The sequence below is a fragment of the Bacillus rossius genome, chromosome 15 (genome assembly GCF_032445375.1).
Source record: "Bacillus rossius redtenbacheri isolate Brsri chromosome 15, Brsri_v3, whole genome shotgun sequence".
Classification (NCBI taxonomy): Eukaryota; Metazoa; Arthropoda; class Insecta; order Phasmatodea; family Bacillidae; genus Bacillus; species Bacillus rossius.
In genome coordinates, this window is record NC_086342.1 from 21,376,215 (window position 1) to 21,404,089 (window position 27,875).

The window sequence follows — 27,875 nt, forward strand, 5'->3', positions numbered from 1 at the left end:
AACCAGCCATAGATAAGTTTAAATGTCAGAACTGTATCTTATTCCCTGCAAATGTGGTTGTATGTACATAGAAACTGGAAGGGCCCTTTCAACATGCATTAAAGAGGACAAAAATAACTTTAAAAAAGGGTGAAACTCAAAAATCTAGATTGTCGAACATGCCTGGGTCATTGCTGCACCACTCATATAGGAGTATCACCCAATTCAAAGGACACTTAAGGAATAAGCATTCACAAAGCAATAGCAATTTTATCAGTCAACAAAGCATTGAATTAAAAACAGAAACCATTTAACTACATAACTCAGTTGCAAACCAACAACCCTCACAGCAATAATACATCAGCCAATATCACCCCTTTGGTGCCCGGCCAATCAAAATATCCTTAGCCTGCCATTGTCTATGCAGGAGGTCCAACATATATAAACCAATTGTTTACCTGTGTCCAATATCAGTCTGTATGTGCCTGATGATGGGAACCCCTCGGAAGGGTAGCCCTTCAGGATTTTTCTGGTAATGGTTTGTTTGTCCAGCGACTAGAAAGGAGAACCAATCATTTTGTTTGAAAACATGTTATTTTAAGTGTTTAAATAATCCTGAAAACTTGCCCCTTGGAAGGGCAGCCCATTAGGATTTTTATGACAGTGTTTTTGAAAGGTTGTCTGAATTTTTGCCCCTTGAATGGGCAGACCTTCAGGAATTTTCTGACAGTGGTTAGGTTAGGTTACTTTACAAACATACCACTGTCAGAAAATTCCTGAAGGGCTGCCCATCCAAGGGGCAACAATTCAGACAACCTTTCAAAAACACTGTCATAAAAGTCATAAAAATCCTGATGGGCTGCCCTTTCAAGGGGCAAGTTTTCAGGATTATTTAAACACTTAAAGAAACATGTTTTCAGAAATTGGATGGGCTGTCCTTTCAGGCGCTGTACAAACAAACCATTGCCAGAAAAATCCTGAAGGGCTGCCCTTCCAAGGGGCAGCATTTCAGTCGCCCCAACGTCGCTACTGTTCTCATTGGAAATCTTGTGTGTTAGGCAGTGTTGTCCAGGTTTGTTGTCTGCCTACATTTAATCTTGTCGTTGCTGTAATATGATTTTTCATGACTAAGTTCCATAAACGGAATTCTTGTGCTGTCTGATGTGTAGAGGTTGGAACATTTTTTGTCCATCCTGTCGTCGTGTTTTCCATAATGCTTGTTTACTTTCATCGTTGGTTCGGTTTGTCCGACATCAGCTGATTCAGTCTCATTGCTGTGAATTTTTTATCTTGAATTTTTTATTTGGTTTCTGATTTTTCCATTACTAACAGTGCACAACTGCAACGCTGTAGGTTAAAAAAAACTGCATTAAATCAATGAATCACAATTAAGAAGTTTGTCTAAGGTACTTAGAAATTCAGATTTATTAGCTTGGAAAATTTAATAAAAAGTTAATTTTTTATATACTAATAGAGATCATGTGCTACAACAATTAGGCACAAAATTTTCTTTAAGGTGGTAGGCATATGTATTTGGAAATGAGTTTTTCATTGTAATCATAAAACTTTAGCATGTGTTATAAAACTTATTTATAGGTATATGCAATTTTTTATCTCCTCCCCCCCCTCCTAAATTTTACAGTAGTGGCAAACATATTGAATGTTTTCTTACATACTGTTAACCAAACAATGCTTTAAATTAATATTTGCAAGCAGATATAAAAAAAATACACACACAGTAAACTTGAGGTATTTTTTATAACAGCTTGCTGTTAACTATTGCATTATGTTCCTTTCTTCTTTTCCTGCGCTTCTTATTCAAGTATTGTTTCCTACTTTCCTCTTCCTCGTCTGGATCTTTGCCTTCCAAAATCAATTTTTTCCTCTTGTTGATCAGCTTCCTTTCATAAAAATTTGTTTCATCCAGTTTTATTTCTGCCTCGCCCTTCGTGACAGAAACCTGAGTCATTATGGTGGCAACTTCCTTGTCTGCAATTTAAAATTAGAAATTACGAATCTATTTCTAGTATCACCAAAAATAAAATAATACATACACTTAATTACTTATACTGTTCAGTCCTGGGGTTCAGTTATTCACGGTGCATTCTGCTTTTAGTTTGTAGTAAAGTAACACATTTTAAATGTTGTTTTGAAATGTTTATACACACACATCACACTAAGCGATTGCTCAAACTAATAGCGCAGCTAATTTGCCAAGTAATCCGTATGCAGGGTTGCTACACGCTTGGAATTCCCAAAGTCTCTCAGTTTTAAAGGTTTTACAGACTTGAACTGTCCAATTTCCCTGATCTACCAGACAAGAATGACCACACAGTAGCACTTGATACAGGGGCAACAAATTAAATAGCCCAGGTACTACAATTAAAGCAATATTACACTCTCAGTGAACACCTGATGTAAATTCACCAACAAAATATGAATGTAGGTTTTCAAACCTGTATGAAAACATGGGGAAATTAATTTTGTTACTTTTTAAACTCTGACTTGTGGTAAAAACCCTAGAATTCTTGAATGGAAAGAAAAGAAAATAATTTCATGATGTGTCAAGTTTTATACATATTTCTTTAGGTGCCTAATTGTGACAAAAGTGAATACTATTTTATTTTACTGTGTCCTCAAATACCATAAAATAGTATTCCAAAGAGCTTATATTCTAGGAAAAAGAATACAGAAAATACAGTACATACAAAAATGAGATGAGGTAAGGTATGTCAATGATGGATTAGTGATTTTGCCAGATTTTCTCCGTTACTCCCTGGCCATTTTTAATTAACCTAGTTTTCCCAATTTTTTTTTATACCTGTAGCAACCCTGGGGGATTTTACTGGCACATTTCTAATTTAAACAGACAAGATTATATGGTTTTATTTTCAGGCCTATTTCATTTTTAAAATAGGAGTTTTCAGTAATATTGTTTTTCTTTTTTGAAATCTGGTTATTAAAATTGATAGCATATTACTGAAAAAAAATATGAAACTTAAATGTTCTGTGATACTAATTCCTCCAAACCATTGCGTATGACATGAAGTACTTTTTCAATATAATGATTTGTAACAAGCATGTCTTATTTTTACGGAACAAATAAAATGTTCTTAGGTTGTTATCTAAAAATAACAACTGTTGCAAGATCAAAAAAGTTAACTTTTTTCAATCCTGTTTTTATAAAATTGTAGGACAAACATCATGCTAAATAAATTACTTTCTTTGAATTTAATCTTTAAAAGATTAGATATATGTCATTAGAGTTAAGTTTTGATTGAAAAATGTGGGTCAGTTTTATGCATTTAGGTACTTTTGTTAGGTGTTAACTTGAATTTCAGTGTTATCTCATGCTTTTCGGTGTTCTTTCAGTTGTATCACAGTTCACCATATAATCTTGTCTCTTACTAATCTATTGAAACACTGTGCACGATGCTGGTCACTCCTCACCGTCCACCTGGTACTCCTTGAGCCGGGCGTTGATGGCCGCCTCGATGGCGTGCACCAGGCGGATGTCGTAGGGCGTGACGAGGGTCACGGCCGTGCCGCCGCGCCCGGCCCTCGCCGTGCGCCCGACCCTGTGGACGTAGTCCCGGGGGTCGCTCGGCACGGTGTGGTTCAGCACCAGCTCCACGGCCGGGATGTCCAGACCTGCCCAACGCCACTCGCACATTATGTGGACGTAGTTATGCAAAAAAGGAACCAACCCACATGAAACCTATTCTGAGTATTTTGAAGTTAAAGTTAATTATAAATTGTAATTCTCGTATTGATAACAATATGTGGGTATAATTTTATTAGTCTAGTATATAATGGTCTACTGATATAATAATAGCAACGACAGTACGATCAACCTTGTACTATTTTAATTTATTTTCAAATAAAATATAACAAAATTGTGGTTTGGTTCCTTTTTGCATAACTACGTCCATATAGGGACAACATTTTACGTTTCTGCGAATACAGTTTTTTTTTTATTTATTTGAATTGAATATTATGATAGTCACAGATAAAAATTTTTTTTAATCAAACTTTTAGTATAAAGTGAAAACTTTGTTCTGCATTTACTTGAACAGTGAAATTAAGTTTGAAAGTTGTTTCGCTGATCTGGTTACATTATAAAATAGAATATTATTACTAAATATAAAAAATGTGTGAATAATGTTGCATTACAAATCTAAATTTTTTCAATAAGTCATCTTAGTCTCAAAAAAAGGTTATATTTAGTTTTTAAATATTTTTTTTTGTGTATGCATATCTATTGGTAAACAATTTAAAAAAAAAAAAAAAGATGCTGAATCGAATATCAAACTATTTTTCGAGTACTTGCAGACACCTAGTGAGTTGCCATAAAACTGAAATAACACTAAAATGTAGCACTGAAATACATTAATAACAATGTATCCCGTTTTTCATTCAGATAAAATTATTCATGAATGTCAAATTTCAAATTGATTTTAAATATACATCAAAACCTATTCCTCCCCTCTCAAATATCAAGGAAGTCTAAAGAAAGTTAACCAAAATACAGTAATGTTAACAAGAAACTTACTGAACTATGATAGTGAAGCAAGAAAATAAAAAAAACCTAACAATACATTTTAGTCACATGTAAATTTTAATTTTGGTAACTGTTTCTGTTGGTCCAGCTGATTATACACATAAAAATAAAATATTTGCAGAAAACAAATACAAAATTCTCAATGAATCTTCTTTGCTTCATAAACATTACAGTCTTGACATTAAATTTTTTTATGAATGAGTCCCACTTGCTATTTATATTGGTAAAAAATCATTAAAATAAATTATTTGTTTTGAAATGTCAAATCAAATTATTCAATATCCATATTTTGAATACTTGCTTATATGTTATTTTGCTATTATGATAAGACACTTAAAATGTTTGATCTAAAAGATTTTCATGGTCACACACCATAGCTGGTTATAACTGTCATAGAGAAACCTCTCAAAAAATTAACAAGAAGATGACTATACAAACACACAGAAAACAAGCAAAAAAATTAGTCGGAAAAATAGCACAGTTTGGGAAAACAGTAGGGCTTATAACACGAAACAGATGTAACAAGAACAGAAAATACAGACAAACAATAACAAACACACGAACTCTACGATGATACAAAACAGATATTCTGGACAACACGATAGCAGACTTTGTGCTGTGATAATTTTCCGACTACAGTAATTCCTTTCACGGAATTCTATTTGCTGTCTAGGTGTTTAACATTTGACATCGGCTAATTTTGACTTGTTTTCTGTGTGTTTGTGTATTGATCTTTCTTGTTCATTCTTGCGTTTACACTATGCCATACAATTAAAACAAAAAATGGTGCATGTCCATGAAAATCTTTTAAATCAAGCTTCCCCATTGCAAGAATTATTCACAACGCACTTAAAATGTTTACCTATAATATTACTAATTTTGTATGGATGGAAGTAAGGTCAACAAAAAACTGCAACTAAAAAATAAAATTAATCTTCTGTAATGTACCTTAATTCATTAGAAAGTTATAAATAATGAAAATAAAAAGTAAGCTAAACTTTTTTTAATGTAATATCTGCAGCAAAGATTTAATGATTTCATATTTTGACCAGCTTTGATGTTATTTTTATTTTTATAGTATTATGAATTAATATATAGTTATTGAAATAACAAAACAAATGGTGTTATTAGAAACAAAAATTTGATTGCGTGATTTGAGTGAATTATTTTACTTTTTATCAGTCTAATTAATCCAATACAATTAATATGAATAAAAAATCAAATGCAATTTTAGAAGCCCAAAATCATTATACTTACATATTTCCTGGTGGAGTTTCTCTGTAGGCCTTTTTGCTATGTCTGTAGGGCATCACTAATGGTTTATTTACTTTACTTTCAATATCTGACAAAGTACTAACTTCTATTTTGGTGTCTGGTGGTGTATTATCACTACTCACCATAAAATCTTGCCTCTAGGGAATGTTAGAATGACAGGTTTTTAAAACTTTTTTTGAACATTATTTATTGACTTTTAGAAAGCAAGCTTTATTATTGGGAAATGCATTATTGCTCAAATGTTTTACACAAAATATAACTAAATTGTCCTTATGGAGAAAATTTTGGGGCTTAAAAATATTACATAAGTGGGAAAACAATAGGTGGAAACATTATAACAAGGTTTTACTGTATGTACCTACTAAAATTTATTTAGTTTCTAAGTAATAGTTTTTTCAACGGGTATTAAATAAGGAATTTGGACTTCTATCAATGCATATTAATCTTTTTTTCCCATATAAACAAACCAGAGACAGAGGAAAGTTTAATTTTTTTTTACTACCACAGCACAAAAAAATTAAAACCAGGCAATCAATACTACCTAAATAACTGTCAATGCTAATAAGAGTAATAATATAATGTTAAGTATTTTCAAAATTATTGTTCCTTGGTTTGATAAATAATGTGGGTTACAAAAAATTTTCATTTTAAAAACTACTATAAAACAATACGATCTTGACTATTCACTGAATGGTATCAAAATTCAGCTCAAACGACCAGAGCAGCTCCAAGCACATTACCTCTGCTAGCAACGTCAGTGGCTATGAGGATGCGAATGACATCGGACTTGAACAGACTGAGAGCTGACAATCGCTGTCTCTGAGGTATCATGGAGTGAAGCGCCACGTTGTCGAAACCAACTTCATTGAGGGTCATGGACAGCAGCTGGCAGTTCCTACAAACATAACCAACTTACATAATTGTAACAATATGTGATTAATTAAGATACATACTTGTGTGAACAAACTTAAAAAAATGTGTGTGGAGTTCACACATGACAGAAGTGAATATTCTTGCAGAAATAAATTATACTGTACTTATTTTTTGTTGAACAAGAGATAATAATTGAGAATAGTAAGGATGTGCGTATGATCTCAAATAGAATAAACCGAGGAGTTACCCTTGCCGTCTTTCATTTGACCGCAAATGCATGCATTCCCCCCCACCACACACCTAACTTTCCCCCTCATGCGATCAGAATTTTCGTAATTCTCGAAAATTGTAGCCCCCTCAGCGAAGAAGTTTACTTCCAAATCTTACATCAATAGCTTCAATATTGTATTCTATTTTCAATAAATTTTTAAAGCTTCCTTTTTTATACAAAAAATAAATTTCAATAATTTTTTGAACAAACAAAACAGAAAAGTTTTAAAAAAATGCATAATGTATTTAATGGACACAATATAGGTCCATCCTGAAAAATTTAACATTCATACATACTTGCATGTGTCCGTAAATATCATGATGGAACCATTTTCACTTTTCTGGCGGAATGTGCGAATTGTTTCAACCATGTAACTGTCTCTCACATCAAAAGGACACAACACATAAAACTGGTCAAGTTCTTCCACCGTGGCTACATCATTTCTGCAATCCCACGTGAAGTACTGGAAAATAAAATAAAAAGAGTGCAAGAATTGTTCTCCCATTCTTGGAATGATTCTTCCAAATGGGGAAGATTATTATTTTGGACATATGCCACTGCAAGTTTACAGTGTATGTCATACAGAAAACCTAAAAACGGACAAAGAAAAATGAATACCCAAACACGCAGAAAACATGCCAAAATCAGACAATATAACTAATTTTGGCTTTTTTTTTTGTGTTTATATATTACGTAATTATCTTTGTTCCTCTGGTTTTCTGTATGACATACACTGTAAACTTGCAATGGTGCATGTCAAAAAATAATGTTTTAAAATTTTCTCACATCTAATAAAATGGAACAAAGGAATTTGGGCATAACACCTCAATGACAATGGGGTCCACCAGATTTGTTTTACTCACAGACTCTTTGTTTCCTAGAGTTATAAGAGTTAGGAGCAAATTAATCTAGGTCAGAATCAGATGGTAACTCATATAAGGGAAGAGAACAATTTGAGAATTTTTTTTAACCCTGGTACAAAAGCAGACATCTTGAAAAATACAATTGCAAATTAAGATTTGTCTAAAGGTGGAACTGCTTTGGCAATACATACCTAATATTATGCCACAAATGATGAGAGCTTGAAACTAGGTTGCATGAGTTCTAACCTAAGATTGTGAATAAGGATATGCTTCACACAACCTGTGGTAATTAAATAAATACATGTTAGCAAAAATACTTTATTCGAAAATTATCAATTACTAGCTAATGCCTGGCATATGTTTTTTTGTAGGTACACATTCAAAGCATCTCTCTCTCTAATTCTCTATCCCTAGCTATCTCTTTATGTGTATCTCTCTTTCTATTAACATAGTATTTACCCATGTACCACCCGCACATTTTTTCTGAAAAACAACATTCAAAAGTCGGGGTGCGGGTCATACACGAAATTTGAGGTTTTGGACAACAATGAAGACTGAAAAAATTGGATTTATAGTACATTACCGAATGCTGGACGCATTTATTACAATGAAAATACAGCGAAACCCCTTATTTACGTTACCGTTATTTACTTTTTCCCGATATTTGCACCATTTTATTTCGGTCCCGTTTTAACCTCATATGATGCAATGCAATAAATTGCAGTTGTTTACAACGCGCGTATAAACTGCTTCCCGCAATTTACGCGGTTTATTCTGAGATTAACGCTTTCTAATTTAAATAATCGTAATACAACGTATTCTGATGTGTTTTCAAGACGTTTTTAAAAGTATTAAACTTTATCCGTAACGTGTCGGGAGTCGCTGTAATCCACCTATAAAACGTAAACAGCGCCAGTTGGCATCATTCGGTATAGAGCACGCGCACGTAGTCGAAGATCGATAGCGATAGCTCGCAAACTTCTTGCTACGCGCGCGCTCTGTTTACAACCGAGTTAACTATAACTGGCAACCCGCGCCATTTTATGCGTATCAATACAACTCACGTTTTTGCTACGGGTTTTTTTTTACGTTGAATAAAATGGTTTTATGGCATCACTCATTATTTTTAATTATTTGGCACTACAAGCTTTATTTTTATTTGCAGGATGTTGCAACGGACTGAACAGTTGACGATTGTGGTTATTGCATACAAACATTTTAAATTTATTTCACCAAATTTACGTCTGTTTAGCAAAATTGATCTACTATTTTGACAATGAATATTACTGGTTTTTTTTCCTTAATATTTCATGCATTTGTGTTAGTAAAATTCTGTGCTGCAGTTATAAAGAGTTTTCTTTGTTGTTACAATGACAGACTCTTTTTCCCTATTTATGCAGGCACATGTAAATAGACATTACAGTGAAAAAAATTTTTTTCCAGAGAGTATGTTGAAAATTTGGGGTGCGGGTCATACATGGGGGCGGGTGGTACATGGGTAAATACGGTATATATCTATGTCTATCACTCTCCTCTATATACCTATGCATCTCTATATGTCACACTATAGCAATGAAAATATTAAAAAATTAAGGTTTTTATCCATCTATATTTTTAATTAACTTTTCACCTGTCACAGGTGTGACATAGGTACATAAAAACACACGTGTATTTGAATCAAAATTTCAAAGCAATCAGTAAAGAACTTTCTGATATTTAAGATATTGAACGAACATTTACATATGTAATTACACAATGTAACATCCTCAAAAAAAAAAAAAAAAAAAGTACACTGAACATTAATAAAAATAACACAGAAATAGATGATCGCTCCAAAACACTCAGCAGATGACTTGCTCTCACAACTATTCCTCGATAGAAGCATCAAGGGCTGACCTGAGAGTGTCTGCCCCCAAGAGTAGACTGACCACCTGCCATAATGTTTCCGGCAAATGAAATGCACAAGTTTGTCCCGAGAGTTAAAAGGTCAAGAAGAGACTGCGAGTAAAACAAACCTCCTAAAGGTAACAAGATGAGAATGGGGCACTGACGGAGTGAGTAAGTTGGGAAAATAGGAACACCCTGATAAAAACCCACCAGCCCACACTGCAGCATCTGCTACGTTTCTTCAGCTGCCAAAAATCCAAATCTGAACCCATCAGGGATCAAAACCAGATAAACTTGTGGGGCTCTGACCACTCAACCACAGCAGCTCACACAAAACCAATTAGACGTATGTAACCTTTTCTTGAATAGTTTAAGAGTTTCAGTAATTAAATGTCATGATATATTAAGTGAGCACAACCATTTTCACAAAACTACTTCAATTAATTTTCTAAATATTTCTAACAAACCAACTGTCCCTAACACACAAAAATATTGGTTAATGCTAAAATTTATAATTAATATTGATCAAAACTAAAACTCAACACAAAATGACATACTCTGATTTTTTTCATAACTAGCCTCATAATAATAAGATATATTAAATAAGTACATAGTTAAGTTTTATCGTAATTCATAAATTAGGTATATGGGATCAATTAATTTATAAATACCTATATTATGTGCTTTTCAGGAATCTTGGATTTATTAAGTTTCTATTAAAATACAAATAGTAACTTATTTCCCCTTTTTTCTATCAAAATTTTTTTTGATAATTTAAAATGAATGTTATTTACATGGAAATGAAACCAAGAAAAATGCAACAGAAAAAAAAATCCCTTCTGGCACAGCCTACACGTGTAGGTAGATTTTGAAGTACCTATTGATCTGAAAACATATTGGAAACTTATAAACTACTGGAACATTTTAAGAACTTAATGTACATGACATATTTTCCTGTATGTTCGCCAATATTACAAAATGATTGATTAAATATTTGCCCATTTTCCATGCAGTCAAAATATTACGAATATTTTTAACTATAAGAACTCAGAATTCAATAGTTTACAATGCAGCATTGAGTAGCTTAGAATGAATTTAATATAATATGCCAATTCAGGTAATTATTAAATTTTCTTGACCTTCAAACACTATTTTTCATCCCTGGCACTAACAACGTGGTTGTATAAAAATGTATTTGCACCAAGGTTTAAGATAATATTAAGATGGTTTAAAATAAATTCAAATAAATTGATACTAAGAAAGTTTTAATTTTTTTTTTAAATTTTAACCCATGTTTTATGGTAATAATTTGTTTCATCAAAAACTGATGGACCACGAAACGAAAAACTATGTAAAATTGTTTCAAAACTCGCACCATGGTAACAGCTGCAATAGGTAGTATTTATTTGAAATCTACCTAAACGATTAAAGTTTTTGTGCCTGTCCTGTAAAAGTGAAATTTCATCTTCAATGTTCATATTATATTGAACAATATTTACATATGAAACATATTTTAATATTATATAAGAATTATATTCAATTTAATTATGATACTGCTTTGCACATACCTCATTTCCTGCTAGTTCTTTCACATTTTTCAGATCATCTGTAATGGTCGCACTAAACAGGAGAATTTGTTTCTTCACAGGCAGCGCAGCAAAAATCGTTTCCAGCTACGAACATTTAAATGTATTTCACTGAAGATATCTTACAATTACAAAATTACAGTAAACAAAATCAGTCACTACTTGTCTGTTCCCACTGTACCTGCTCCGAGAACTGTCCGCTCAGCAGGCGATCTGCTTCGTCAAAAACCACAAATTGCAGTTTCTTAAGCGTAAAAGTATTGCAACTCTCCAAATGGTCTGCCAGCCTGCAAATTCAGAAAAGAAACATCTAAATCATTTTTTGTTTAAAAGGTAAAGTATTTTAAATTTTTTTCTCCTCTACCTCAGAGTTAGGTCCTCTCCACAGTACGGTCCCATGTACAATTTGATACGTTAATAAGACTAAAAATGTTGAAACCTTTCATTTTCTAAAATTTTTTTTTAAACCACGAAAATCCTAAAGTCAAAGAAAATAAAAATATCAGACAGCCAAAGGGACAAAATGTATATTGGTGAAGTATGAGGAAACACCAAATTATTACAAAATTCCATTGAATAGAACAGTATTTAAAACAATTTTCTCAAATAATTAACCCATTTGCATCCACTCACTATAATGTTAGACATACCATGGAATCCATAAACTTTTTTATATATTACTATTATTAAAGTTATTTTCTATTTTCATTATATTTTTATTCTTTAAATAAAATTTTAAAAATATTTTAAGTTCCACGATAATATACCTTTGTTATAACAATACTAGCTACTCTGAGGGGTTATTTTCATTCTTAAGGGATTTTTTCAAGTTTTTCGGGCAGATTAGACATTTTGCGTACCAGTACGCCTATGGTGTTATCGGCCAGAAAAACAGCTGCGTACTAGTACGCTTGTAGATGCAAATGGTTTAAAATTTAATTTTAAATAACTAAACTTAATTTAAATTACATTAAAATATACTTTATAACAAAACGTATGTATGATTGTTAAACTTAGTTATACTTTACTATTCACAGAAAACTCAAACTGAAATAGTCTTATTATGTTGATTTTTGCATTTGAATGTAAGTAAAAATTCAAAATTTGAAAATCTTATACTTGCAAATCACTATTGATAATTTATACCCCTGTTTGCTAAGTTTGAAACACTGACACTTAAATAGAATACATAAAAACTGGAAAAAAAATCTGCTGCAAATTAAATCTGTTGATAAGCTATACAAAAATATTACAACATCCCAAGCTAAATATGTACTTCAAATTTAAAACTTATTTTTACTTCACTCACCAAAATACTTAAAAAAAAATTCATGCAATGTATGTGATAACTTGTAAATGAAATACAACTAACATGACAAAAATAATAGGATACATGTACAGCAGGTGCATTCAAATCTAATTGCTATTACATAGAGGGATAATAATTTAGACCAATAATTGCAAAACAAGATTAGTAACAGCCGAATAACACAGTTTATTTGAACATGTACGAAGCAAGCTATCACAATCTATTACCGTGTAAACAAAGAAAACAAAAAACTAATGAGCTGAAGTTAGCTCCACACACCGGCTCTATCCTGCCGTCTAGGAACAGAGTTTGGGACAACAGCCTAAGAGATTCCACGCAACTATGACAATTTCAAACCGAGTTTTTATACTTTTATAACACAATATGCAAACTTAACGATAAAGCAGTTACATGGCAACCTTCATAAATGTGTGTACTATCAATTGTAATTAAATTTAGAATGTGAACCATCGTACAGGTTGTCCCAGGAACCAGGAACCCTGAAGGCCACTAATGTGTGGTTCTTATGGTATCTAAAAAACATTAATTTTTTTCGCCCTTTTTTGTCTACTGGTATCGATAAAGCTGGTACATGGGTACCTTCCTACATGTATAGACTTATAAATAAAAATAAAAAAATTAGCGGGCAAACTATTGCACAATTTGTCCCAGGAGCCTTGAAGTTCTCCAATTTGTGGTTTTCATTGTGTTTCTAAAAAACATTAATTTATTACCCACTTTGGCCATTGGTACCGATAGATCTGGTACATAGGTACCTTCCTACAGGTACGCAGTTTGCCCGCTAATTAATTTTTAATTGAAAGTCTATACTTGTAGGAAGTTACCTATGTACCAGTTCTATCAGTATCAGTGGCCAAAGTGGGTAATAAATTATTGTATTTTAGAGACACCATGAAAACCACAGATTGGAGGCCTTCAGAGTCCCTGGTGTATCCTGTATGATGGTCCGCACTCTAAATATGTAAAAATAATTTTTAATGATAGTAAACACATGTATGAAGGTCGCCATGTAACTGCGTTATCTTTGCACATTTTGTTGTAAAAATATATAAAAACTTGATTGGAAATTGCAGTAGATGTGTGGAATGACTTAGACTGTTGTTCCAAGTTCTCTGTCCCGGGGGCTGGAGAGAGCCGGCGGATAGAGATAACTTCAGCTCAGTCAAAAAACTAACTAGTCATAACAAGATAATAGTTAAAAAAGGGAAACGATTGGTAAAAGGGGTGGGGGTGTTTGTGTTTAATCGGGATGAGAGATAATTTGGTAGTATTTTGTTTAAAATTTAATTATTAAATGTTTTATAAGCACTTTTAGAGCTGTAACAAACACACAAAAGTATGTGTGGTTCCTAAACTTTATGGTAAAAATATATTTTTGTTTTAATTTTGCACAAAAAAAAAAAAGGCACAAATTTTTTTCCTAGAAAAAATATCTATTTCAAGTACAAAAACAAGTGCGTGCCAGTACCATATTCCCATTTTTACAAATATTTTAAACTGTTGGTTGAAGACAAAAACATACTACTCTTTTCCTACTTTAGATTATGAGTTTTGTAGTATTTAAGGACCCTGTACTCCCTAGCTTTTAGGAGTATTTTTTTTAGAAGAATAAGTACTATTATGTTTTTGTCATTCAAGTGGATCAACTGATTATATGGTCCAAGGTCACAATGACGCAGTGAGTGAGTGAGTGAGTGATCATTTTCTTTTGGACTTCTCTTGTTGAAGACATGTAGGTTTTTGTTGCGAGAAGAATAAAAGTCCAAGTTCATTGCAAATTTTATATTTGTGGATCACCATCAACAGTTGAGGGCTGATCGCGCATTGCCGGTGATTTCGAGATGTTAACTATGGGCGCCACCACGTGGAAGGGCACGTGGACCCGGCGGAGTCTCTCGCTCAGGGCGTGACGTAGCCCAAGTGGGGACGAGTTACCAGCCCTTTCTATCCTAGCTACCCAGACCTGGCCCGCTCTAGGCGTCGGGCACGCCACACTCCTAGACTCACTCACCACGTGATTAAATAAGTACTCACTTTATATTTATTCTCCAGATTTAATTTCACTAACACGTCTCTCTACACGCCCGTTACACGTTACACATTACACGGTTAAAAAGCCTGAGGCACGAATCGGTTTAGGTGAGGGCATGGTCCACACACGTGGCCATGCTGCAAAGTTTACTTATTACACGGTGATGAAAGAAACTCGACTGAGACAATTAATTAATTAAACAGTCCGCTGACCGAGAGCTGCCCCGAGGATGACGAGCGAAAGAGATTCAGAAATACTTAACGAGACAGAATTACTTGGTCAGTGCAGAACAAAGGTTGAAGTCCCCGGGGTGCTGGCGCGTCTGCTCTCGGTCAGTGATGAAGATCGACTGGGCTGAGCTCATCGCTCGCAGGTGGCAACATGGCGCCCTTCGCGCCAACACAATTACCGTTACTGTATTCTACGACTCCGTGCCCCGGCGAAAGTTGAGTAAATTACAGATAAACATTAAAAATATATAAAAATTACTGACAATGGAAAGTTTGTTACTATTTACTTATTTAATGATAATTCATATAAAAGCATTCCTATCCTCGTCCAAGTCCGTGCCTGTTCGGGTCCGCCCGGGCAACGTCTATAGTTATTTAAGGTAACTTATTTAAATTAAAGAAACACAAGTAAACTACACAGCACTGGGGCGAAGATGGATGAAAACAACAAAAAGGCTTACAATTAATATTAACATAGCAATTTTAGGGATCGCCGCACTGCTTCTAAGCGCCCTCTTGTGGTAGTTCGTGGCGCGCAATTCAAACACACGACTACGTACATGGCGGTACAAATGCCGGGGAAGGGGAGAGGAATGTTGAGGAAACGGAGACTGACTAGGCTCATGGGGCGTAGCCCCGGCTGACGTCACAGTTTTCAAGCATTTTAAAAGCCATGGACAAAACTTTACACCAGATGACCTGCAACTTTAGATGAAAATTTTTTTTCCTCAAGGTTTTTATGTATATGCAATCTGGACCAATTGAGAGCTAGCCGGAAGTCTAGACTGCTACAGGCTGTGAATTATTTGTATTAATAAGGATACACTATGTGCCCATTTGTAGTAGATCTCATCTACTAAGTCACCACATTTTAAGAAATGTTTTATTCTAGTCCATGAAAAAAAAAAGAAGGCAGGAATAAAAGTTTCGTCGCCAACGTCAGAAACTGATGAAGCACCTGCCTGCCAGGAGTCGCCACTACGATGTGGGGCTTGCGCGCCAGCTCCTGTCCTTGCGTCACCATGTCCATCCCTCCGACCACCACGCACATCCGCAGGCTGATGGTCTTGCCGACCACCGCGAACTGGTCCGCTATCTGCAACCACGCCCATCCCCGCACCTGCTTTGCCACAGCAACAGTCCTCTCAGTCCTCTGATGGCCAACTACACTCATTTCCAGGGCCGGATATCATCCGAGGGAATGGCACAATGAATAGAGACAAGGTTACGTGGTGAATTGCCATAAAACCAAAATAACACCGAAAAGCATGTCAATACACCACAAAACACCGAGATGCAATTAAAATCATGAAAATAATCAGCGTTTTCAATCAAAACTTAACTCTACTGACTAATATTAAATTGTAAAGTTTTAATTATTAAAGTAATTTATTAAGTATGCAGTTTATACTACATTCTATGCAAAAAAATGGATAAAGTTTACTTCTTTTTAATCATTTCAACTTTTTTGGTTACCGTACTCATTGTTACATTACAACATTAGTGGGTCTCAGAAAAAGGGACAATTGATGAAACCAACTACTTTAGTCTTATTATATTGAGTAAATTTACAGCTTTATATAACTTAACTTCAATGTAATCTTTTAAATATGTGCCATTTCACAAAATATGAATATGATCAGTATTAGAATTAATGAAACCGTTAAAGTTCTTGAAATATCAACTCCATGGACTGTAGCTCACTACATCTATATGTAGTTTAAGTACTGTAATTGACATTTTTTTTAGTAACAATTAAAATACTGTATGAAAATGCAATAAATATAGTTCTCTACTACATATATAAAAAAAAAAAACAAAAAAAAATTCTGTGGTACTCTTTTTAATGTATCTAGATCTGTTCCCAAAGTAGCCATCAACTCCATAGAAAACAAGAAATTGTAAAAAAAATCACAAGATGGCATTGGCAACAATGTTTTAATTGCAACAGTTCCATAGATTAAGCCATTATGTATCATGTGGAAAAGTGATTCTCTGGTGGTAGTGAATGATTTAGTAGGATTAAGTTATTTGAAATGAGATATTAGGTCAGTAGGTTTATTACCTATAAACTCCATGCTCTCTGAATAGTAGGTAATTAATTGCTGAAAGCATCCAGATTAATGTGAATTAAAAGCAAAGAAAGAATACTTGTAAAATATAAAACAATGTCTTCCTAACCTAAAAATATTAATTATGGCAGGATTACTAACACCATTTCATCAACTCCGTGGTCATCAACTCCATGGAATGTCCTGGCCATGGAGTTGATGAACTGCACGGAGTTGATGTATGCAATACATTCCCTACGGTTTGTTTGGAACATATTAAATATTTTAGGCTTTGCAGAACATAATATTACGTACCATTGTATCTATTGTTAGCATATAAGCATTCTAGTTGAATATGTTCTCTAGAATGTGTAAATGGTAAGAAAATTAGCACAGCATTGTATTGCTACTTCCATTGTACACTAACATTTTTTTTTTCCCTATGAAAACATATTTAAAAGTATGTTTCTACTCTCAAATAGTAATTTTATAACTAACTTAAATTTATTTCCTGTATATCACTTGGTATCTTCTACTGAATAGAATTGGACGAGTGTAAGTAATGATATTGAAACATGTAGGTACCTACCGGTACTCAACCTGACTTCAATTGAGAAGTTAGCCACAGCATACAATAAATTTAACTTCATGTAGCTTAAATATTTCTGATTTTATAATTTGAAAATGTCAGATCATTTCTTGAGCCAAGTAAGCTAGTAGTTAGTAAAAGGTTACATTTTGTTTCAGGTTTGTTAAAAATATAAGAAGAACCTAGAAAAACATGACAAAAACCAATGAAAAAAACACAGAAATCAATTGAGGATAGGCGTAAGAAAAAGAGAGAAACAGAGAGAAAACGAAGGGAACAAATAAAGAACAATCCAGACTTATATGAAGAAGTAAAACGAAAAGAGAGGGAACGATATCACAAACGTAAACGAAAAGGGAAGATTGTAACGATTTGTGAGCTGTCCAATAGAGATGAAAGAAAAAAAAGAAAAATGTGGAAACAGTCTGCAAAGAAGTACAGAGGAAACCAGAAAAAAGAACAGAATGTTGGTGACTGTCCCCAATAGTCCATCTGTGTTACAAAATAGTGATCACTGTGTACGTTGCCCCAGTACATCATCTGCCACAAGAACATTATCAGGAAGGAGAAAAGTAAGGAAAGAAATAGCAAAAGCTTACAGAAAAATAAGTAAACTAGAAAAAGAATTAGCAAAGTTCAAATCAAAATACAATAAATTTAAAACAAGGTATTATAGAGTTGTTCAAAAACAGAAACAGTTTGTTGATTCTCCTAAAACGAATGCAAAGAATTTACTTTCTGGGCAAACGGTGTCTGAAAATGTTTGTCGTAAGCTAGTTTTTAACGAAGCATTGTTAGCACAAATAAAAGAAAATTCTAAAAATAAAAAGAATCTTCAGAAATGTAAGCAGTTGTTTGCAGGGAAAATTCTCAAGAAATATAGGTGCTTGAAGTACATGAAAGATGTATTCAGTTACAAAGTACTTAGAAGCTCTCACAACGAAACACCACATTCTAAAGTTTGCACTCAGATAGTATCAATGTTGAAGGCTAATGTGTCATTATTAAATGTTTTGAAATTAATGATTTACTAATGTTTAGCTAACTTTCACAGTGTAAGTTATGTGACATTTAAAAAGTTCTTGATGAACCAGAACTGAAACTGTTGACCAGTTAAAATTTTTAAGCTGTTAATAAGTAGGCCCTACAGGGTAAATGATTATATTATTAAAATGGTACCAAATTTTTATTTAACCTAATAGATAATGGTATATTTTCAGTAATTTGAAGTAAATATACGGTGATTTCAACTCCATGCCATTGAGCATCAACTCCGTGCCAAGCACACTTGTATTACCTGACATAAAATGATAAATATTGATCGTTGATTACTGCTGCTGATTGGGTGATGACTAACTTTTTATTTTTGATAAGTAAAAAAAAATCATACAAAGAAAAGACCATTTTCATTTTTGTTTTATGTGGTCAGGTCAATTGTCCCTTATCTTGAGAATGACCCTAGTATGTTTTTAAAACACAAAAATACTTAACAGATTTATTTTATTTGCACAGAAAAGTTAATACCTGCTTATTACATATCATTATATTGTAAAAGTGCATCATGAATCAGTTAAAATCACTATATTTAGGAGAAATTAATATTGTGGAACACTTAAGTGACATTTTGTTTTAATAAACAGATTTCATAAAAGATAAAATAAAACCATTATTTCTTGTCTCTACATATAAATTATTAGTAAATTTCTTAAAATATATTTTTTAATGTAGCATTATTCTGAAGAATAAACAATAAACACAATAACGTGGCATGTGATGAAGAAACTTAAAATAATTCTCTTAAAACAAGTATTCATAAAATATAAAAAAAATTAAAATTATGAATTACCATGGAACAATATATAGTTTTTAAAATAAAATAAAAAGTATTTCTCTGAGAAAAATGTGACTTCTGAAAATTGGTTGCTGACAACATTTTTCTACATAAATGCAAACAATGACAGCTACTACACGACAGTTTAACTGATGGTATTTATTTTTGTGAAAGATTCTTTAAGCAAGGTGTATGAGGAGGCCCTTGGCCAGCTAGTTGGTCCTCACTAATATACAATTATTTATTTCAGGATTTTCACAAATTACACTGGTGAACCAATTTCAGGACCTTCTGTTTTCATACCCTAGGGTCATTGTTGCATATAGTAAGTCGAACTAGGGACAAGATTATATGGTGAATTGCGGAAAAACTGAAGGAAAAAAACCCACCGAAAAGATGTCAAAACGCCGCAAACCCCAAAATACAAGAATACACCATTTTGCACCAAAATACAAGTTATATCATGGAATTAAGTATAATTTAACAAAAACTTTAATTCTAATCATTAAGAAAAAATATATATATAATAATTTTTTAATGTTTTAAACTAAAGGAAATGTTGCTATTTTCGGAAAAAAAATTGTACCAAAGTGCATGGATAAGAAATGTTTTTTTTTTTTTTATTAATTTTATTGTGTAACTCTTATTGAATCAATGTTAAACCATAAATGCTTGTTAATTTATTTTTAATGTTACGAATGTATCTGTTTTAGACCAATTTATTAAAAATGATTTTACTGTCAAAATGTAGCATATAACATTAACCCAATTTTGGTGGAATAAGTATTACAAGTAAGTATTTTATAGAAATAAAAACCATAACACTAAAATGTTCTGTATTAAAGATAAAATTGGACTAAAATTAAATTCATACATTCTTGTCTCTAAGTAGAACTAAACATAGAAACAATTTACTATCCGCAGGAATGTAATTTCCACATAATTTAAGGGCACTATTTCTTAACTAATTATGTTTAATGCGAGTCTATAAATTGAAGAAATGCAAGTTATCATAACGAAGTTTCGTTACTTCCAGGACAGTTAATGTTTAATTCACTATTTTTTGACCAATCCTTCAGTTTCTTTACTTTCTCATGACTTTCTGACCAACCCTTCAATTTCATTTACTTTCTCATGACTTTCATGAAATTCATAACCTGCAGAACACTTCTATTAATGTCTGATGGTAGCACAGTGGCAAGACACTGGAGTAGCATCTGGGGGAATCAGGTTCAAATCCTGGTCTGGCATCCTGATTTCTGTCTCCCAAAGTTCCCCAAAACTACTCTCAGCAATTGTGACACTCTGGAGGTATGCCACGGTTCAGAATGGGGAAATCCCCGGTCCCGAAAGTACCTGGAATTCCCGGTACTTTTGATATAGTAAAAGAACTGGAAATTTAAATTTGATTCGTGGTTCTTTCGGAACTCTACAATGACAGTATAAAAATTTTTTCTATTGCATGTTAAAGTTAATTATTTTATACTCTCCGCTGGCGAAGCGAACGGTGTGGGTGGGGTGAGGGAAGTGAGTCTGCCGCGCTCCTCAGTTGTCAGTCATTGTTGCACCAATATTCTTTAAAGTTTGTTATGAAAAGAAGAAATGTTATTTTAAATTAATAATTCTGTTATTTTTCAAGCGTTAAAACAATTGCTCAATTTAAGACTGAGAATAAACTGATGTTCACGTTAGTAGATACTCCTTGAAATAAAAAAATTGTAACACATGTGTTTATCTTAATACTCTTGGTCACTAAAACTTGGTTAATTGTTCAAAACTAACTACGTATTACTATTTCAATCACAGACTTCTGCACCAGTTATAAAAAAAAACTACATACATAGTACCGAAAGTACTAGGAATTCTCTGTACCGTTTAAAACTAGTACCAAAATTCCAGGTTCTGAAAATTGGTTACGGTTACGAATACCCTAATAACGTTCCCTTACTCCGAGGGGCCTGTTTCTGACCTGTCTGGGTGTTTGTCGTCTGCGGGTAGTCGTAGCTGCTGGTTTCCCACCGACAGTTTGCACCGGCGCTGTGACAGCAGAGTGGGGGGAAAGAAGAGCTGCAGCAGGGGTACATATTGCTCATCAGCTCGGCTCTCGGGGACTGGCTCGCCGGAGGAGATGTAGAGACTTACTGATATGTTTCTATTATAAGTGTTGTAGCCAGCCAGTTTATTTAGTTGGTGTAGCGATTTCTTTGTGGCCTCCGCAACTCGACGTTATTATAAGAATTGCCTGTAACTTAAATTTACAAATAATGCTAAAGCCACACACACTAATTTTTCATATTTGTAACAGGAGCGTGTGGAGCAATGTATTTTGTGTGTTTAAATATATGTTGCATTCTATGCCCTGATCTCATCTTTCGCTGCTTGTATGTTCTTACTGTGACCAGTGGGTCACAAAATGCTGGAATGGTGTCTTACAAAATATCATGGTCGATTCATTTCACAATATCGGTTTTTGTTTATTCTTTCTGGTCTTACCGTAGACAAGACATTAAACACAATAATTATATTTTTTTAAATATTTTTCTAGTGCTTTCCAGCCGCTCAGTGCACCTTGAAAACTGTAACAGTGCATGTGTCACAGACTTCCTGGACAAGTCCACTTTCTTTTGTCGCCCAACAATTTGGACATGATCTGAGAATCGTGCAATTATCAAAGCACAGTCTTATAAGAGCTACTTTTCCACAAATGAAGATTTTTGAAGTGAAACTTCTTTACTGAGGGGGAACAATTTTTGAGCGTTACGAAAATTTTGATTGCATGAAGGGAATAGTTGGGTACGTGGTGTGAGTACAGGTAGAGGAGGAGAGCGCATCAGCGGCGACGCCACTCCAACGCATGCGCTACCGGCCTAATGGGAAGACGGCAAGGAAGGGGGGGGGGGGATAGGTACTTAGCGGAGCAATGCTATATGCTAGTTTTAATGGCCGGAAGGGGTGACGGCAGAGGAGAGGTAGAAATGACGCAGCAGTGATTCTAAGGAATTCTCGTAGCTCTGCTTGTGCTTGTCTAATCCTCAATTTTCGTAACAGTTGATGATCAATGCTGCCATTATTTCTTTTATTTAATTTAAAGAATCTATAATATAATTATTATTTGCGTGGAAAAGATTTATTTGTGTAATCAAATTTATAATTATCATTCATTGAAAATGAAAATAATTTATATCTATTAATATCCAAAAAGCAAGAAGTTTCACTAGTGTTGTGCATGGACTCTACACGCAAAGCTTTTTTTAAAGCTTTCATTAAGGATTAGGGAATTTGAAATATGCACTGAATTAAGTTTCTCACATGCACAACTACTGGTTTTTCATTTTCCTAATGCTGAATGAGTTATAAATATCAACGTAATTTTATTTCTGTATCATTCACATTTCTTCTAAAAGACATGCTTCATGCTCATTTCAACATCTTTAAATTTTAAGAAGGCTTACAATTTATTTACTTATTGTTCATGTTTATCGCCAACCATATTAGTAAACATACTGAAATACCCGCACCAATACAAGAGACGGTGTGGAATTATTACACTCAAGAGTACTGTGCAATTGACTCCTGGAACATGGTAAACCACTCACTCTGCGAGTGCATTGAGGTAGGAACATGTTCTGGAATTTTCTGTAAAATACAATTACTTGAGGCCACTTAGGACTTATTAGTTTACACTTTACTGTAACTTTTATTTTTATTTTACACCAAATAAACAATTGTTTTATTTAAAAACAAATTGTTTTCAAAAATAAGGATAAAGTGTTCATTACTCAAATGTTATCATAAAGGATACAGAAATATTAACAAACACATTGTCAGTTCGACGTCTATACTGTTACGACCGTGAGAGACCAAACCACGATGCAAGGTTCGGAGCTGGCTGGCGGCCCTGCATGGCCACCGGCATCACGTGCCGTCCACTGACATAAAGCATTCCATGCGCGCCTGGCCGGATTACAAGGGTCATTGTTACCCCCTCCCTCCTCCGCTCCCCGCGCATCGTCCTTCCTCTGCGCTATTATCTATCGCTGAGCGGCCTTGGGAATTCCGCGGGCCGCCGCACGGAGTGGCGCGAATAAACACCGCCTTTCTAGAACTTTCGGGTGTCGGGTCGGCCCCAGATGACGCCACTCACCACAGCCGCTTCTCGTCGGTTCGAGAAGGGCATCTCAGGTACTTGAGCAGCGACGTCGTCCTCCGCGGATGTGCAGCGAGAGTCCCGCGACGAGTTTTGAGAGTTCGGAGAGTTCCACGAGCGACGGGAAGTGCGACATCAGCAAAGAAGGTGAGTGTCCCACCTCGAGAGTGGCGCGACGCGAAGTGATGGGATTGAGAGAGTGCGACTGAGTGGCGCGAGACTGTGTGTATGGTCAAGCACGAGCTAAGGGGTGAATCACTATTGAGCCTAACTCCAGTACCTAGCGAATGTGAACTGTGGAACTTGACAGACATTGTGTGACCTGCGAATAAACATTTTTAAGTGTCACTGATAGGACATTTTTAAGTACAATATTTATTAGTAATGATATATTACTAATTGATAAAACTTAATTGGAAAACTTAATTAGGCTATCGCTTACGAACTCAGTTCTCCCCACATTAAGTCGTAACAATACATTTTCTGGCTTGGCACACATTTTTTTACAAAATGAGTATGTAAAATAAGACAGAGACCTATGACTAGAAACAGGCCATGGTGGGAATACATTTCTGCCCAAATGTATATCCAATTTCGTAACAGATTTGACCACCAGCATGGTTCTGAACAGAAAAAAATAACATGACATTGCACCAGTGGTCCCCGTTTCCTCGGTGTTTGTATTTGAAACCAGCCGATTCCAACTGCTGTGAACCAACAAATCACAAGGAAGAAACACGAAAGGCATAGAGCAGAGGTTTTCAAATCCTGCTGGGGTCGTGACCCACTTAGGGTTGTCAGGGCAGCAAAGAGGTCACAGCCCGGATCTCGGGAGATAAGAATATATAACTGCTAGAATATTACAAACTGAGTTGGAAAATAGCCAATAGAAATAAATAAATAAAGATTAACATCTCCTTGACATTGACATCATTAGACAATGAAAGAAAATGCTGATGGAGCACTGATGGAATAAATGAGCAAGGGAAAATGGGAATACTTTGAGAAAACTCACCAGCATACTAAGTTCTCCTCTACCGAAAAATTCGGGTTCAACCCTGACGGGAACAAAACCCATATTACCTTGGAGTGTAGAGTAAAAAACATGCAGGGGCTCAGTTTGAAATAACATAATGCAGGGCTGAAAGAAGAAAAAACCTTCAAAATAAATGTTGATGTTAGTTTCGATTCACTTCAGGTCACTGAGTTTCGGTAAAAGATTTTAGACTTGCAAATTAAAGAATTTTGGGTACCACTGGTGTAGAGACTGTTCACAAACTTAGGTACAGTGAAAATAATTTAATCCAACTTTAAATGGTTTTGGCACATTCCGTTAGATGACACCAACGGAGAATTTCACGTTCTTATTGTTCTGGGTGTACTCCGATTGTAGAAGTAGGCCACCAGGGCACATTATTTATGTTTGCCTAGAGTTATCATCACTGTCGATATTCATGCCAATACATTGTTTCCTTGGGAGTTAAATTTTACTTTCCACTCGTAAATTTCTAAAATGATTTTTATCAATGTTCAATAGTCATGGTTCCGGCCCTCTTTTGCAAACAAAAATTAAGGACCCCTTTACTTTGTCAGCTTCACCACTATCACAAAATAACTTAAGAAAAAAAATAATGATTAATAGTTAGTGCACAAAAAATTTTTTTTGATTAGTTAAATTCTCACAGGTAAGCTGAAATTGTCCAAATATCTCTCTAGAACACATATCTAACCCAAGCTTAGTGTCCCATCATTAATTTATAGTTCCTACATTTAATTTGCTCACTAATTACAATTACTTTGTAAGTTCTAAGTAAGTCAGTAAAAATACACCTTTTTAGTTTAAAGGTGATATGCTAGTTAGTTATTAAAAACAAATTCAAAATGTTTCTTATACATAAAATCTAATCATGTGGCCCGAAATTCACCAATTGTACTGCGCATACGCAGAGCATTGTTTGCTGCCAAGTTGGAAAGATAATAACACTAAAATACTGGTGTTTATCCATTACTTGCATGCTATTAGTTTTTATTAAAGAGTTTTTAAGGATTATTAATGAAATTTAAGGACTTTTAAGGGCCCTTATAAAATTAAACATGAATTAAGGAATTTTTAAGGATATTATGGAGGTGTAGTAACCCTGAAGAATCACTAATCCAGCATGGCTGGGGTCCCAAACATGCTGAATTTAAGGGGCCTGCCTCGTCAGGGGTGTTTGTGTGTTAGTGAGGCGGGATGATAAGTGCGACGCTCGATGGTATTTCTAGCGTGGTGTCGCCTCTAAGCGAAAGGCTCTGAATTGACGGGCATAGTCTTTTCGTCCTCACAGGATAACTGTGAAATTTTAGCGGTGACCGCAACATTATATGGCCGATAAATGAAGATAAAGAAAGGTGTAATGCAAGTCCCTTAAGTACTTTTAATAATCTGTACTGGTTGTTTTACACCTAAAAATTACTCTGAAAACATGTGTTTTAGCCATTTTAACTCTTCTAGAAATACAGTTTAAAAACATGATCCAAAATTAAAAGTGCTTTTCGGCCCTCAGCGAAATCTTAAATACTTTTCGTAAACAGACCCCACTCGAATATCTTGAGTAGTTTTGAAATTATGTTGTTTTTTCTGAAGCTCTGCGCACCGTGTACTGTGTGAGAGGATTAGACACAATTACAGTAGCACACACTGACTCATACCTGTTCTCAGCTACCATATGCTTACCTGAAATGCCAGTTCCCTGGTGGGAGTGAGAATGAGAGCAAATATTCCATACGGATCCTCACACAGCCTCTGCAAGATGGGGAGCGCAAACGCAAGAGTCTTCCCGCTGCCCGTCTTCGCACCGCCGATGCAGTTCTGGCCTTTAAGGATTGCAGGGATGCAGTTTTCCTGGATCGGCGTAGGCTTCGTCAAGCCTGGAAACCACATGCACCTCGATTCAACAGAACAGGTGTCCCAAGTCTAACAAAAAAACAGGACAAGATTCCTACATATCCCATGATATATGCAATAGGTTATGCATGTAAAAAAAACTTACGATTTTCTTATAATGTGCTTGAATTATTTAAAATTAAAATAATTGCAAAAATAAACAAAAATATAATAATAAACAGCTAACATGACAGTATAGAACAAACTGAGCAACAGAATGTATTTTTCATACACAATTAGTTTTTTTTTTTGTTTTGTAGGATCATTAAACAAAATTAACGGCACATAGATATATAATTTTTTTAAATAAAAAAAATTTGGTTAAGTTTTGTATTACATATATGTATCTAAGTCTATCTCTTGTTCCTAATGGTGTGATTGCTGTTTTAATTTAGTACATTGAAAGATGCTGGATATAACCAAAAATTCAGATTAAATAAAAATCTGAAATGGAATTTTTTTTAACTTCCAATATTGTTTGCATTGTAATGTTTTTTTTTAATGTCCAGAATCTTTCGACATACAACTCAATACAGCAAGAATCATGTACCACAGGATCAATCATACAGGATCATATCAGGATCAAGGGATAAATGTGGATACGTGATACGGAACAAATTCCAAAAATTTAAATCTTTACCTCTTACTCTCTATTTCTATCTGTCACTCTCTCTCACCCTTGTTTTTAACACAAATCTGCACCACTTAATTCCTCAGCTCACAAGTGGAGTGGTCGCAGAGGTACGCTCATCCACCTGCACCATTTTGTTCTTTACTCTTTAGTACACTTTTAAAACACAGGATCAAACAACCAATAGCGTTAATTATTCCATATTATGTATCCACGTTTATACCTTGATCCTGATATCCAAGTTAACATAACTAAACGTTGAAAGAGCAAACTAACCTAAACACTCTTTATAAACGTGCAATTTTTTTTTCTAAAACGTTGCTCTATTCTAGAGTTAGTGTTTAACGCCGTGATTACAGATTTAAATTTTTTTAATCTTAAAAGAATAATAATTAAATAACTGAAATTGTCAAAAACATATTCTGTAGAGGTTATAAAACTTACCCAAGGTATGTAACTGTCGAACAATCCAAGTATTTAATTTTAAATCGGAAAAGGAACTTATAATCGACATAGTACCAAATACAATATATTTTAATTACTTAAAAACATTCAAACATTTAACTGCACACGTGATTCAATATTTAATGGTTCAATAAGTAAACATACATGCTCCTCAACCTAACATAGATAAAGTCAACACACAAGACATGCGACACCAGACAACTTTAACTTAGTGAAACAGAAATAATCGCCTTTAGTACCATTTCACGTTGAATGTTTGCAGATTTAAGCTACATTGCGTAAATTAAAATTTTTAAAAATTGTTTTTATGTGTAAACATCTTTCTCTAGGTATACGACTTTTCGTAAG

The 27,875-nt window shown here is 34.3% G+C and overlaps 1 protein-coding gene across 2 annotated transcripts; it reads right to left on the reverse strand.

Annotated features, from left to right (window-relative positions):
* Positions 1-1,552: 1,552 nt before the first annotated feature.
* On the reverse strand, positions 1,553-27,875 carry LOC134539692 (probable ATP-dependent RNA helicase DDX49). 2 transcript variants are annotated; one of them, XM_063381900.1, is made up of 9 exons: positions 27,507-27,875; positions 26,222-26,415; positions 15,850-15,983; positions 11,477-11,582; positions 11,278-11,382; positions 7,256-7,422; positions 6,556-6,710; positions 3,430-3,630; positions 1,553-1,924 (listed from the first exon to the last, which is right to left on the reverse strand). In XM_063381900.1, exons 1-9 carry the CDS (start codon positions 27,574-27,576, stop codon positions 1,899-1,901), a joined length of 1,158 nt encoding a protein of 385 aa, XP_063237970.1. In that variant the 5' UTR covers positions 27,577-27,875; the 3' UTR covers positions 1,553-1,898. The 2 variants fall into 2 exon arrangements, with proteins under 2 accessions (XP_063237970.1, XP_063237969.1); XM_063381899.1 differs by having other exon boundaries at positions 1,553-1,968.